This window comes from Rousettus aegyptiacus, unplaced genomic scaffold (genome assembly GCF_014176215.1).
Source record: "Rousettus aegyptiacus isolate mRouAeg1 unplaced genomic scaffold, mRouAeg1.p scaffold_m13_p_13, whole genome shotgun sequence".
NCBI classification, from domain to species: domain Eukaryota; kingdom Metazoa; phylum Chordata; class Mammalia; order Chiroptera; family Pteropodidae; genus Rousettus; species Rousettus aegyptiacus.
This window is the reverse complement of record NW_023416288.1, coordinates 633,625-646,917: the sequence shown is the minus strand read 5'-3', so window position 1 is coordinate 646,917 and position 13,293 is coordinate 633,625. Positions and strand designations below refer to the sequence as shown.

At 41.4% G+C, this 13,293-nt stretch overlaps 1 protein-coding gene across 1 annotated transcript in view; it reads left to right on the top strand.

The window, feature by feature from the left end:
* Window positions 1-4,643: 4,643 nt before the first annotated feature.
* SLC26A4 (solute carrier family 26 member 4) overlaps window positions 4,644-13,293 on the top strand; it is a gene marked incomplete at its 3' end in the record, with an annotated part of 32,922 nt that continues 24,272 nt past the window's right edge. The window contains 3 exon segments of the mRNA XM_036230273.1: window positions 4,644-4,912; window positions 6,381-6,520; window positions 12,871-12,981. Coding sequence (XP_036086166.1) covers window positions 4,749-4,912; window positions 6,381-6,520; window positions 12,871-12,981 — 415 coding nt within the window.

The following is a 13,293-nucleotide window of genomic DNA, read 5'->3' as shown; positions in this document are numbered from 1 at the left end:
ACACCAAACTCGAATCACCCCCAACAGTAACAATATGAACGATTAGAGTGAAATAAAAAGCTTTTTTAGAAATAAGATATATATACTAATGTAAAATTTACTTATGATGGTTCCATAATTCAAAGTAATACTCATGCAGGACAGGGTAAATTTTCCCAAGTGATGGGGAGACCAAGCCCTGTAGGAAGAGAAGAGAGGGTCCTTTGGTGGAGAGTGAAGAAAGATTTCTACATACACTCCAAGATTAGAGTCAAAAGGAAAGTTTATTATAAAAGGGGTAGCACTCCATAGAGTGTGGTGTCTTCTCAGAGGCAGTGAGAGAGACTCAGAGGAACAGAGACAATAGAGATTAGGACAGTGAGAGAGACAGAGTAAAGGCAGTGAGAGGGATGGAGAGAAAGACACTGGGAAGAAACCCGAGTGTTTGGGGAATTCAGTTTATATATATTTCTTTAGTTTCTGTGAATTATAGTTTAATTTGTTTACCTATCTCCTTTGATATGGACATACAGTGAGGAAGGGGAAGGGGAGAAGCATGTAAGTAAACAGGTAAAAATATGTAGCATGAAAAGCCTGCTGGCAGTTCCCAGACTTTAATACATAGGTTCCCTATGATTTTAGCCATAAGGAATGAATGATTTTATTTGTGTAGGGCGTCACTTAAAGACTTTTGTTTTTCCTGTTTCCCCTTCACAGGCGTGGGAAATGGGTTGTTAGCGCAATCCCGCAGAAATCTTCCTTTGTTCTGTAGGCGTCCTTGTGGCCCCGCTGCAGGGCTGATCGGCATATTGCCGTTTTTGAATGTAGCTTAATTTAACAATTTAGTTCTCTCACCTCCTTTCTACATTTGCACTGCTACCAGTATGCTCATCAGAAATGATAGGAATAAATTCTTAAACTGACTCTGTAATTCACTGGCTATAAGATCTCTTAAGCCATCACTTCACGTTTCTACAAGTAAGTCTGTTTCCTCAGTTGTAAATAAGATGGAGGAGATTAAATAAAGGCTCCTTCCATGATTCAGTGATTGCACCCATTTATAAATGAGCCCAAACCTCCACCCTGAATTGTTTACATCCTTTGACAAGATAGCACGGAAAAAGGAGAGTGATCAGATTTCTGTTGTGAACCAGGCAGTAAATAGGCAGAGATCTAAAATGCCAGTGGCCACGAGTTCCCCTAGCTAAAAAATAAAGCAGATTACCCAGACATCTAAGGGCAGTTGTGGGGCAAAAGAAGTAGGAAAAAATGGAAGTGGGCCATTTGAGGGTCTCTTGAGTTATTTTTTAAAAATCTTTAACTGAGATTTGTTCTGAAACCTGTTCTGTGATTATACTAAATCCCATCCACTGTACTGTGTCTTTGAAAGCAATTAATTTAGCAAAGACATGAGACATAACTCATTCACCAGCTCATTTACCAAAAACATGGGAAAAAGACACAAATTTATTGATTATGACAAGAATTTTGTCACAATGGTGAAACCCAGCCATGTAGGTAAAACTGTGAAATATTTTGTGATTATGAGATTTAATTTCAAGATTGAGTTATCAATTATACCCTAAATGATAATGTTTTTTACTGCCTTGATGAATGTAAACAGATTAACCTAAAGAATTATACAAGTATATAATCACAGTTGTTCCATTTCACAAATATCTTTTACTCATCCATAATTTGATTTTTAAAGGCCAAATATAACAAGATTCAAACTCTACCTATAAGTCTAATTCCTTTGCCTCCATTATACATTTTTTCATTTACTTAAATTTCCATAATACTGATGCAAGACAGGGCAAATTCCCCTGAGTGGAGAGAGACCAAGTCCTGAACCGAGAAAAGAAGAGGGTCCTTTGCTGGAGAGTGGAGAAAGAATTCAATACAAAGTTAGACTCAAAAGGAAAGTTTATTAGAAAAGGAGTAACATTCCACAGATAGAATGTAGTCCCTTCTCAGAGGCAGAGAGTGAGAGGAACAAAAAGAGATACGGAAAGGCAGTGAGTGGAGTGTTCAGGAAATTCATTTTATATATCATTCTTTAATTCCCATTTCCTTTGATAAAGATGTACAGTGAGGAAGAGGAAAGGGGAAAGTCTGTATCCTGAAAGGTCTGCTGGCAGTTCCCAGCCTTTAATCCATAGATTCCCCATGTTTTAGCCATAGAGAATGAACAATTTTATTTGTGTAGAGAAGCCACTTAAAGACTATATTGTTCCTGTTTCCCCTTCCACAGGTGTGGGAAATGGGCTGTTAGCAATCATAGCAGAAATCTTACTTTGTTCTGATGTGTCCTCTGTGGCAGGACTGCAGGGCTGATCAGCATATTGAAGTCTCTGAATGTAGCTTGATTTAACATTTTAATTCTCTTGCCTCCTCTCTACATTAAAAGTACAGAAACTTCTCATTTGTTTTGAATAATACCCTTTAGCCAAGACTGACTTAGAAGGGAAAAAAAACCAACACTCTTGTTTCTTTTAAAAATTGTGTTTTTTTAAAAATATAATAAGCCTTTGTGTATTTAAGTGTAAATAGATTGATAGGGATAAAATTATGCTTTTGAATGAATGTTTATTGATAATATTTTAAGAAAATGTGAACTTTGTAGTAAGCATAAAACTACATAAGGTGTTATATATACACCTATGTAACCTTTAATCTTTGGGATTTACCTGACTCTTGACTTTTATTCTCTTTCTGTAGAACTGAAATATTTTTTTCTAATTAAATAAAGTGAAAGATAGATGTAAAGGGGTATAAGTAATCCTGGATGCTACTTCTGTTTCCCACTTCTTTCCAGTTGAAACTACTCCAAATTAATCTGATTTACTTTTTCTTCCCCTTGAAAGTAGAAGAGGAAGGAATGGGAGGAAGGAAAAAAGTGAGTGAGAATAGTGAGGAATGGGGAAAGTCTACAACCTAAAAAAGCTGAAAAGGTATATCTGAAAAACTTAACATGTGAGATATTTACCTCTTATCTTTCATTGTTTATTTAGTCAGTAAACATGTATCACATTTCTATTATATGCCAGGCACTGGTCTAGGCTCTGGGGATAGAGCCATCAAGATCCCTGCCCTTTTAGAGCTTTCATCCTAAAGAAGTTAAAAAGGCAAGATAATTACAGAGAGTGATAAATGATTTGGAAAACAGAGGCCGATGTTACAAAGAGTGAAGAACCCCCCCAGTCAACTTGGGCTGCCATAATAAAATAGACCGACAACAGAAATTTATTTCTTCATAATTCTAGAAGCTGAAAATTCAAGATCAGTGTGCCAACATTGTGGGGTTCTGGTTAGAGCTCTCTTCCTGGCAAGGAGAGGGCTGCCTTCTCACTGTGTCCTCACTAGTCACTTGGTGCGGGGTGGGGCGGGGAAAGAGAAAGAGAGTGTACAAACTATGTATCTAAAATTTATGAATAAATTATGAACTCTCTATAACCACCAGCCACTAGGTGTTTCTAAAGAAAGACTTTCTAGAAATCCAAAGCCTTATTATATACAAAACTGGCCACTACTCCTTTCTTCCTCCCCACCTGGTGCTCGACTGTGGAGCTTCCTGATTCACACAGCCTAGGCAAGGTCGGCGCTCTTAGCAAACCTCTTCTTTTACGTGGGGCCCTGCACTTTTATAACAAGTTCCGCAGGGGATCTCCTAGCCCTGACTTCGCATCTTGCGTTACTAACTGGACGGTGAGTGGCCCAGGCTCCGGGGGCCCCGTGACAGCCAGCAAGATTTTCATCCTTCCCTGTTTGGGAAAGGGGAAGAATGTGGGAAGGATAGGATTTCTTTCTCGGTAGGATAGTTGAGGAAAGACTTCTACCTGTGTGTTCCTCTCTTCAACTTAGCTGTCTCTGTTGATCCATAAATAAAACGTGTCCCAGCCTTCTGCGAGCGCTATAAAGGCAGCGGAACGGCCGTCCCGGGGGCATTCCGGGCGGGGCACGAACGGAGCTGCAGCAGGTGAGATCGCTGCTGAAGGTGCGGCCCACGCTATCTTGCCCTGGCTTGACTTCTAGGCAGACGTCGCTGGTTGGAGAGAGGACTAGAGTGGGGGTCTGGAGCGGGCGGGCGGGGGGCAGGATAGCCTTCTTTCTGGAAAGATGAGAGAAGGAAGCTAGGAAAACAGGCCGGGAAAACAGATCCCACCCACCCCAAGTTCTGCCCCCAGGGGAGCGCAACCCGCTCCTGGAATTTGCCGGCAGTGTACGCAGCCTCGCGCCGGGAGCGTGTCCTGAGGGTCTCACGAGTGGCCCGCGGCCTGTGCTTCTCCCCAGTGCGCGCCTGGGGCTGCGCCCTAAGTCGGGTGCAAGGAGAGAGGGACGCTCACGAGGTCCCTTCCAGTCCCGCCTGAGCCTCTGGTCTGAGCCTGGGTTTGGGGAGATTTCAGAACGCGGACAGCGCCCTAACTACCCTCCCCCCCCCACCCCCCCGGAGGAGACTGGGTCGAGCTCTCGAACCCCTCTCCGCGGGGCTCACTCCCTTCAGAGTCCGGGAGTCCCAAGAAGCAGGTGCAGGCTACGCGACCCAGCGATCCTCAGGTGCCCCCCTGCAGGTGGCAGTGCTCACCGGGGGCGGCGGGCCCAGAGCGCTCAGGGCCGCCGCGCCGGGACCAGGCTCTCCGGGACCCGCTGCAGCAGGTGGGGCCCAGAGGCGGCTAACGGGCAGTTGCCTCTCCCTGTCGCTTCCTCTTCACCGTCTCTTCTCCTTCCCCTCTCCATCGCCTCCCTCCTTGTCGTCCTCCTTGAAGGGCATGGAAGCGCCGGGCCGCAGGTCGGAGCCGCAGCCGCTCCCCGAGTACAGTGGCAGCTACGTGGTGTCGCGGCAGGTCTACAGTGAGCTCGCCTTCCAACAGCAGTACGAGCGGCGTCTGCAAGAGCGCAGGACGCTGCGGGAGCGACTGGCCAAGAGCTGCAGGTAGCGGCTGGCGTCAGTCCGCGCGGCGGGGGACGCCGGGGCTTCTGCTCCAGAGGCCTGACTTGGGCTCCTGCGTCTGCGACGCGTCCTTGCTGGTGGGAGGGTGGCTCCATCATTCTCTACCCGAAGTTAACTCTAGTCTGAGGAATTTATCTTTGGGAAGAGTGTGTTCCGGAAGCCCCATCTCTCTTTTCTCTTGGAGACACCTGGATGCGCCTTGCGGTCCAGAAGGTCCTGAGGGTCCGGGGGGTCCGGAGAAAGGGGCCAGAGGGTTCTGAGGAAGGGGCTTGATTAAAAAGGGATGATGGATAAACTCCTATCGTCTGATGAGGATTTCTTGAAAGTCCCAAGCTCGTCTAGGCAGGATGCCACGCAGAGAGACAGGAATGACAGCCAGCACACAGGAGAGCGTGGTGTGCTGTGTGGGACCCCAGGAGAACTTCCATCAGTCTCTAAACTCAAATGGGCCACCTGTAATTAGATATCACAAACAAACAAACAAACAACAAACAAACAAAAAATAGAGAACTGGCAACTTTGGCCAGATTTTCTTTCATTTTAAAAGCCTTTTATTGTAGAACATTTCCAGTACATACAGAAGCAGACATAGTAGTATAATGAACCCCGTTTCCATGTATTTGCCCTTCATCCAGCTTCAATTATGATCTATTCAAAGTTAGTCGTGTTTCTCCTACCCCCTCCTATTTACCACACCCCTACTATTTTTTTGAAGCAAATCCTATCTAGTGTATCTTTTTGTCTGTATATATATGACTGTATATTTCAGCACATATCTCTAGGGACTATTTTTTAAAATATAACCACAATTCCATGATCACACTGAAAAATAAAATAATTCCTCAATATCGAACATTGATCCAATGTTAAAATTTCCAACTGTCTCATAAATGTAATTCTGAAAAATAATTTATTCGAATGAGGAGTCAAAGAATGTTCTTTTACTTGTTGATTATGGAATTAAAAAAATAATAAGTAACAAGGTACAGCAAGATGTACGTTCATCATATTAAGAGTTTTGTAAAAACTGGCTCACACTTGGATTGCCAAAATATACAGAGCATGTTTATTTTTCTTAAAAGAAGAAGAGAAGAAGTAAATGAAGGCATCTGGAAGTAGAAGTATGAAAATTAATCTCCGTTTAGAGACTCCACAATGATCAATGTGTGGCTGGACCAAAAAATGGGTTCTTGTGTTGGGATATTTTCTCAGAGGATTAAGAAGGTGAGGTGGGGGATGGGGACACTTAATCCTGTGTTTTCTAGCACAGTGCATTTAAAAGGGTAGATTGAGTTCTTGGCAAAAGCACGGAAGCACTTTAGAGTTAGTATTGTCCATGTAATTCTCATTCTTTTTCTAAATAGTTATAAACAACATAGTTCAGTTCAAAACTTTGTGATCACTTTGGTGGAGATTGGATTAGAAACCCAGTTATCTTGCCTTTTGACAGATGTTCAAGAAAGAGAGCCCTTGGTGTGATGAGGATCCTCCTGCCCATCCTGGACTGGCTCCCTAAATACCGAATCAAGGAATGGCTGCTTAGTGACATCATTTCTGGAATTAGCACTGGGCTAGTGGGTACGCTGCAAGGTAAAGTGTTGGTGAACTGGCTCCCAAGTGTTTGAGAACCACAGTCTCCAGCAGCAATTCATAACTCTCCCCAGGCTTCCATGATTCTGCTCCACATGCTTGCTTACCCTTCTGCTTCTCGAGTCCCTCAGTGGAGAAAAGCTGCCTCTTTCCTCCTCTTCTTCCTTAGAATTCTCTTCCTAGGAAACCGTACTGCTTTTCTAGCTGTAAGGCTCCAACTAGAGCCCTATTATCTAAACAGTGGCTTCCCAACTTTTTATTAACTGCAACTCACAGTAAGAAATATACATTACATTACATACCGTGTATACATATCTCGTTTTGTGAAATAATACTTACCCTCACTATAAGTGATATACTCTGATATTTTCTGTTCTATCCTATTCTATTCTGCTTATATATTTTTAAATTATAACTGCAGCCCATTGAATCACTTTACATCCCACACATGTTCTTGACCTGCAGTTTGAAACTGGCTTAAGGGAAAAGCAGAAAGTATTTTAGTCTGGACTACCCATAAGTATTTTTTCCATTCCACTCCCCCCACCTTATTAATCATCCCCTTATTATTTTAATCTCTGGCAAAATGTTCCAACATAGGTGGTTATTACTACTTTGCACTGGCTTTATACCACATTTCCCCGAGCATCTTGGAAGTCCATTGCCTAGCTGGGGAATAATAGTATGGGCATTCTCCTCTGTCTCATATCCCCATCATCTTGCTTCCACCCTCCTCCCAACTCTACAAAGCCCCATGGATCATGAAAACAGAAATCTCGCTTACGCATTATAATTTAATGGAGCACTTAGTATGTGCCAGATCTGCACTAGGTATGCTGACATGAATAAGACACACCACCTGCTCTCAAGGAGTTCATAGTCCAGTGGGGAAATAGATAACAATTGCATGTAAGGGCTGTGGCAGGGGTAACTTTGCCTGCGCCAGGAGTGCACGAGGGTCATTCAACACAGCCTTAGGGGATTACGAATGGCTTCCTGGAGACTTAGTTGTCAAAGCTGAGTTTCCCTAGAGGTTAAGTCTGAGTTTGCCAAGTGTTGGGAAGTAGGGTGGGGCAGGATGTGTGTACAAAGATGGTTTGATAACAGACTATTTCAGAAGTTAATAATAGTTGTTGAGCAATAGCATTAGCCAAACTTTGCCTCGTGGAGCTCTCAAGATTACTCAGAGCAGGCCGGGTAAATTCCCAGAGAGAAGGAGGATGTTCTGTGGCCCCAGTGTGGAGTCTCAGCCTAGTCAGCCATGTTTCCAATCACAGAGGTAGATAGAAGCTGTGCAGTTCCTAAATTAGGAACTAAATTAAAACCAAGTACCTGTGTGCACAGTGACTCTCATAGCTGTGACATGGCAACATCCTTTGACTGCTGAGGGACAGGAAGCATCTAATTCATGTTTGTTTAGTTAGTGCCTACCTCAGCGACTGCCACAAAATAGATGGACCTGAACACATTTAGTGAAGAAGATTGAATTGCATTCCTAATAATGAGTCATCTTTCTGTATCTCAAGCTTGGTTTCTCTCATTTTCATTGACAAGTATCTTATAAGAATTCATTTAAATTTAGTTTTGTTTATTAAGTATCAGATATCATGCTAAGGGCATTGGCCAGTTATCTCATTTAATCCTCACAACAACTATTTTTAACTCCTTTCGACAGATGTGAAATATATAAAGTCTTGCCCAAGGTCATGGAGCTGGCAGGTGGTAGAGCTGAGATTCGAACATAGAGTCTAATTCCTAGAATCTTAATTTATATACTGCACTGTTCCTTACTTTATGAATAATTTGTTTTCCAGAAACATTATCTTTATAAGCTTATCTTTGTAAGGTGAATTTCTGGGAGGTAAACCTAATTCATTCATACATTTATTAATCATATATCATCATCCATTCACTTAATAATATTTGTAGACCAATTCTGTGTGCCAGGTATTCAGCCGTGGGGATTAAGTGGTTTCTTGATAGGCACATAGAACTCATTTCCAGTGGGAGACGGGGGCATTAAATAAATAAATAGAGAAATAGAAAAATAATTATAGATTGTGATATCCATTGTGGTGGATTAAATATGCCATAACAGAGATTAATTTGGGAAGTGTATTTTAGATAGAATCGTCAAAGAAGGCCTTGCTAGGGGGTGAAATTTAATCGGAGACTGGAGGATAAGAAGGAGCACCGTGTATTGAGCAGAAAAGAGTATATCAGGCAGAGGTGTACACGCCCTGAGGCCAAAGGAGTTTAGAAGAAACAGGAGGGACAGAAAGAATTCTGGTGCAAGTGGAGCCCACTGAGGCAAGGATGGGTGAACAGAATGAGATAAGGTTAGGCAGAACCAGGCTCAGGATGAGGCAAGTGAGGCACTCCTTCTCCGGAGCCATCCTTAAATACTGCACTCTGGGCCCCTCACTTGCCTCACCCTCCTCTCGGCCCGGAAGATAGATGTGTTAGCTTAAACCAGATCAAGCAGGAGATGGAGAAAACTGCACAGATCTGAAATATATTTTGGAAAAAGAATCACTGGGATATACTAATAGATTATGTATAGATGAAAGGTTGTTGGCTTGAGCGACTGAGTAGATGGTTATGTCATTTATTAAAATGGAAAAGGCTGGCCGAAGAGCAGGTTTGGGATGGAAAACCAAGAATTTCCTTTTGGACAGGCTAACTTTGAAATGCATGTAAGACAACTTAAGTAGAGATGCCAAATATAGAGTCGGAACTACTACAGGTATACAAGGTAGAGGAGAGGGCTGGGCTAGACATAAAAACCACAAAAGTATCACTCTAGAGGTCATGCTTAAAAGAGTGGGAACGCCTGAGAGTATCTGGGGAGAGAAGGCAGATGGGAGGAGAAATTGGCTGGAGTATTTTGAGGTCAGGAAGATGAGGGAGGGGCCACAAAGAAATGTGAGTAGAGTGGGCTCAAAAAGTCAGAGAAAAAGAACAATTGGAGAAATGTGGAATCAGAAGCCAAGAGAGGATTTTTTTTTCTTTTTTTTTTTAAAGGATAGATAGTGTCCATATACTTGAGAGAGTACAATGATGGAACACAGGCAACGCTTTTAAGATTTGTTGTGAAGCAGAACAGAGAGATGGCAGTAACTGGAAGGAGATAAGGGATGAAGGTAGAGTGAAGGGAAGATTGATTTTTCTTTCAATATTGGAGATACTAGAACATGTTTGTGACTTAGTGAGAATGACGTAGTAGAAAGAAAGAGACCCGTGGTCTGATAGGTAGAGGAGAAATGACTGAGAGTTGAGAAGGGGCAAGCATGGATGGTTTCAAGAACAGAGTGGTTGCTCCTTAATGGTTGCTCCTTAAAGACAAGAAGGATAGTGCCTCCATTTTCAAAGGAAAAAAGATACACCGTGGTGCAGATGCAGAGAGGTTTGAAATTTTGGTAAAAAGCAGCTTAGGGGCATCTTATGGATTCCGTGTTTTGGATGAAGTCGAAGATTTGTCTCTGAACTGCATCTGTGTGTAGAAAGGGGCTGGAAAGTAGGGAGGTTTGAGTAGTTGTCTTAGAGAGCAGACAAACATACGTTCGGAAGAAAGGTAATTGGATTGCCAGGCAGTATTGAATGCCAACACGAAACTGGTTGGCCCAAATGTAGATGTGTCTAGTCCAGTTTATCTAGCTGTCTTGGAAAGGGTGGACTTTAGGTTCAGCCAGATTGGTTTTTGCCAGTCAGGAAAAGAGGAGGGGAGAGAGCGGGAAACAGTATTTGCGAAATTCCAGGGACAAGGCAGCAATGGAGGACAGGAGGACAGCAAGGATGGGCGGGGCGGAGGGGGGGGGAGGGATCAGTTCATGGATTAGAAGCCTCATGAGGACAAAGAAATGCTGCAGTAAGGATTCTGGAGTAGGGGAAGAGAAAGGCCAGGAGGCTATGGCTAAAATAAAGGAGGTTCAGTGGGGAGGGGGAAATGAGGAGTTAGACAGGGTAAAGGGGGTCAAATATGTGGTGACAGAAAGAAATTTAACTATGAGAGATGAACATACAATGTAAACACACACACACCCCTAACTGTTAAAATGTACAACTGAGACTTATTAAAAAATAAATAAATAAAAAATAAATAAAAAGAAGAAGGCTCAAAGTTGAGATTTCAGAGGTGGTGCTGCAGTTTCTAGTGATGACAGGTCTACGGGATAACCACTGTCTGGGCAGCAGAGGAGTTGGGAAATACTCGTCAGAGAGATCAGCCTCCAGTTAATGAGAAGCCAGTTGTTGCTAAGGATACTGGGATCTTTTTGACTCTTGCTATTAAAAAAAATTCTCATCAAGCAACAAAAGATCAGTGCAGCCCCTTTAGTGCTTCTTTTATTCACAGCTTTGGGGAGCCTGTGCTTCCCTTTCTACCTTTGCTTTCTAGGTGCTTCCAAATGTTCGTTAGCACCCCCTTTATCAGTATATGCCACCATGCTACACACAAGGGGTATCAATAACAGAGAGGCCACAGTTTAAATCAATGGCTTAGATTTCTTTACAAATCGTATAATTTCAAAACTGTTGTAACAAATTCCTTTATACTAAAGATGATTATATTTAAGTAGCAATTGTAGGATGCTACATGAAAACTGAAAAAAAGTTCCCATTTTCCAGGCCCGTAAGAACTGCAGAGCCCAGTTTAGGGAAGTGGAAGTTTAAGAAGGATTTGAAAAAAGTACGTAGAAAATAGGTCGTTTTCATTCCCTGCTGCTTCTTTTCTTATCTTCCCTTTGTGGAGTCACCTTTCTAGTCTGTGTTCTCGGGACAGTTAATTATTGCAATTCCTTGTTGTAATTTTATATATTAAAACAATTGCATCAGTAATACAGATTTTTCTAGATTGCAAACTCTGTAAGGGCACTTTCTTTGGTCCACTCCGATAGTCCCTCAAATCTAGAATAGTGCCTGGCATGTTAGTACATAATCAATAGTTGTTGAATGAATGAATGAATGAATGCTCATTGTAGGAAACTAGAAAATAGATTTAAAAATACCTCCTCAATGAACTTGAAGTCTCCTTTGATCCTACCATATAGATAACCCATTAATAGATTAGTAAATATCTTCTTAAACACATAAATGCGTATCTATTTAAAAGTAGAAAAAAATGTCCGAGAATGATAACCACTAAATTCAGGACATGGTTGTCTTCTGAGGATAGAAAGAGGGAAGAGGATGTGGTTGAGGAGGAGGATACAGAGAGCTTCAACTGTACTGGCAAGCACTTATTTCTTAAGCTGGATGGTGGATACACGGGTGTTTATTGTAGTCTTTTTGTATATCTGAATTACTTTGTATAATACTAAAAATCTTTCCAGATTTTTAATGCATACAACATACATGTGTGCTTTTATAGAAGTAGGACCATACAAACTTACTATTTTTCTCAATTTTTTCTTTGTATTTTACATATCTCTGTGTTAGTGTTTTTCTATATATCACATCAATTTCATTTCATAGAATTACAGTGTATAACATGTAATTTAGTTAACCACTTCCTTATTTTGAGACATTCATTCAAAAAATAATTTGGGGCACCTGAGGGCCAGGCTGTTGCCACACTTTTCTTTTTTATTATTACTATATAAATGTAATTGTTTATTAATGACCCAAGGGCCAAAGGACTTGTTTTTTTTTTTTCTCACTGTGAGTGAAATATGGGAAGGTAATACAGACTAAGATGAGGTGACTATGTAAGAAGTATTTAACCAAGGAAAAGAATGCACTGTTATCATCTTCCAACCTTCATGTGTGTGGAAAGGTTTAGGTTTCTCCGTACCACATGACATTCATGTGCTCAGAGATGCTTAGTGGAGGAGTTGATCTCTTAGTGGGAGAGCCCAGTAGAGTTGTCTTGCCTGCCACTATGTACAATTGTCATGTTTTCATGTTTTTTCTTTGTTTGGATCTAATTTTTGTTTTCCAACAAGAAAGGAGAAAGGCCAGCGCAATAATAAAACACAGAGAAACAGTGAATTCAGATAAAACCACCTACATGCAAAACTGATGTAAGCCTTTGGACTGAATTAAGGACATTTTAAATCAACAACTGACTTGACTTCTTTTTTCCTACTCAGGTGATTAGTGAATGATTGAATTACTGATCAGCTGAGTCAATTTATTGCAGCACGTGATGCCTGTAGGTGCAATCATTATCCTAGCATATTTGAGTCATGTTCTGCATGCTAGTATAGCCCCAGATTGTATGCAAAATAAGGAAACCAGTCAGGACAAGCTGCAAATTGAGGATATCTATGAAAAGGCCATTTTTTTCCCCTACGGTATAAACAAACTGTAACTTTTGTTTGCAAATTCAATCATTTCCGTTGTACTTATAGGTATGGCGTATGCTCTACTAGCTTCAGTTCCAGTTGGATATGGTCTCTACTCTGCTTTTTTTCCTATCCTGACATACTTTATTTTTGGAACATCAAGACACATCTCAGTTGGTAATTATAAGCATTTGCTACAATTGTATTAATCTTGTTTAATGTGTTTTGGCCATATTATGTGTATTTTGCTTCCATATCTTTGTTAATGTTTTCCAGGGAAATAGAATTCCAGTGCTTTGCCTGCTTTTTCTATTCAGTGATGCAAATGGTTTTCCTAGTTTTCAAAATACTATGCCTACTATGCCTTTACTTAGCTTTATACTTAACTCTTTTTTTTCATGAAGAGAAATTGAAAAATTGTTACAATTATAGCCTACTTTCAAATTTTGTTATGGTTTTATTTTTTTAATGTAATAAATCTGACTTCGT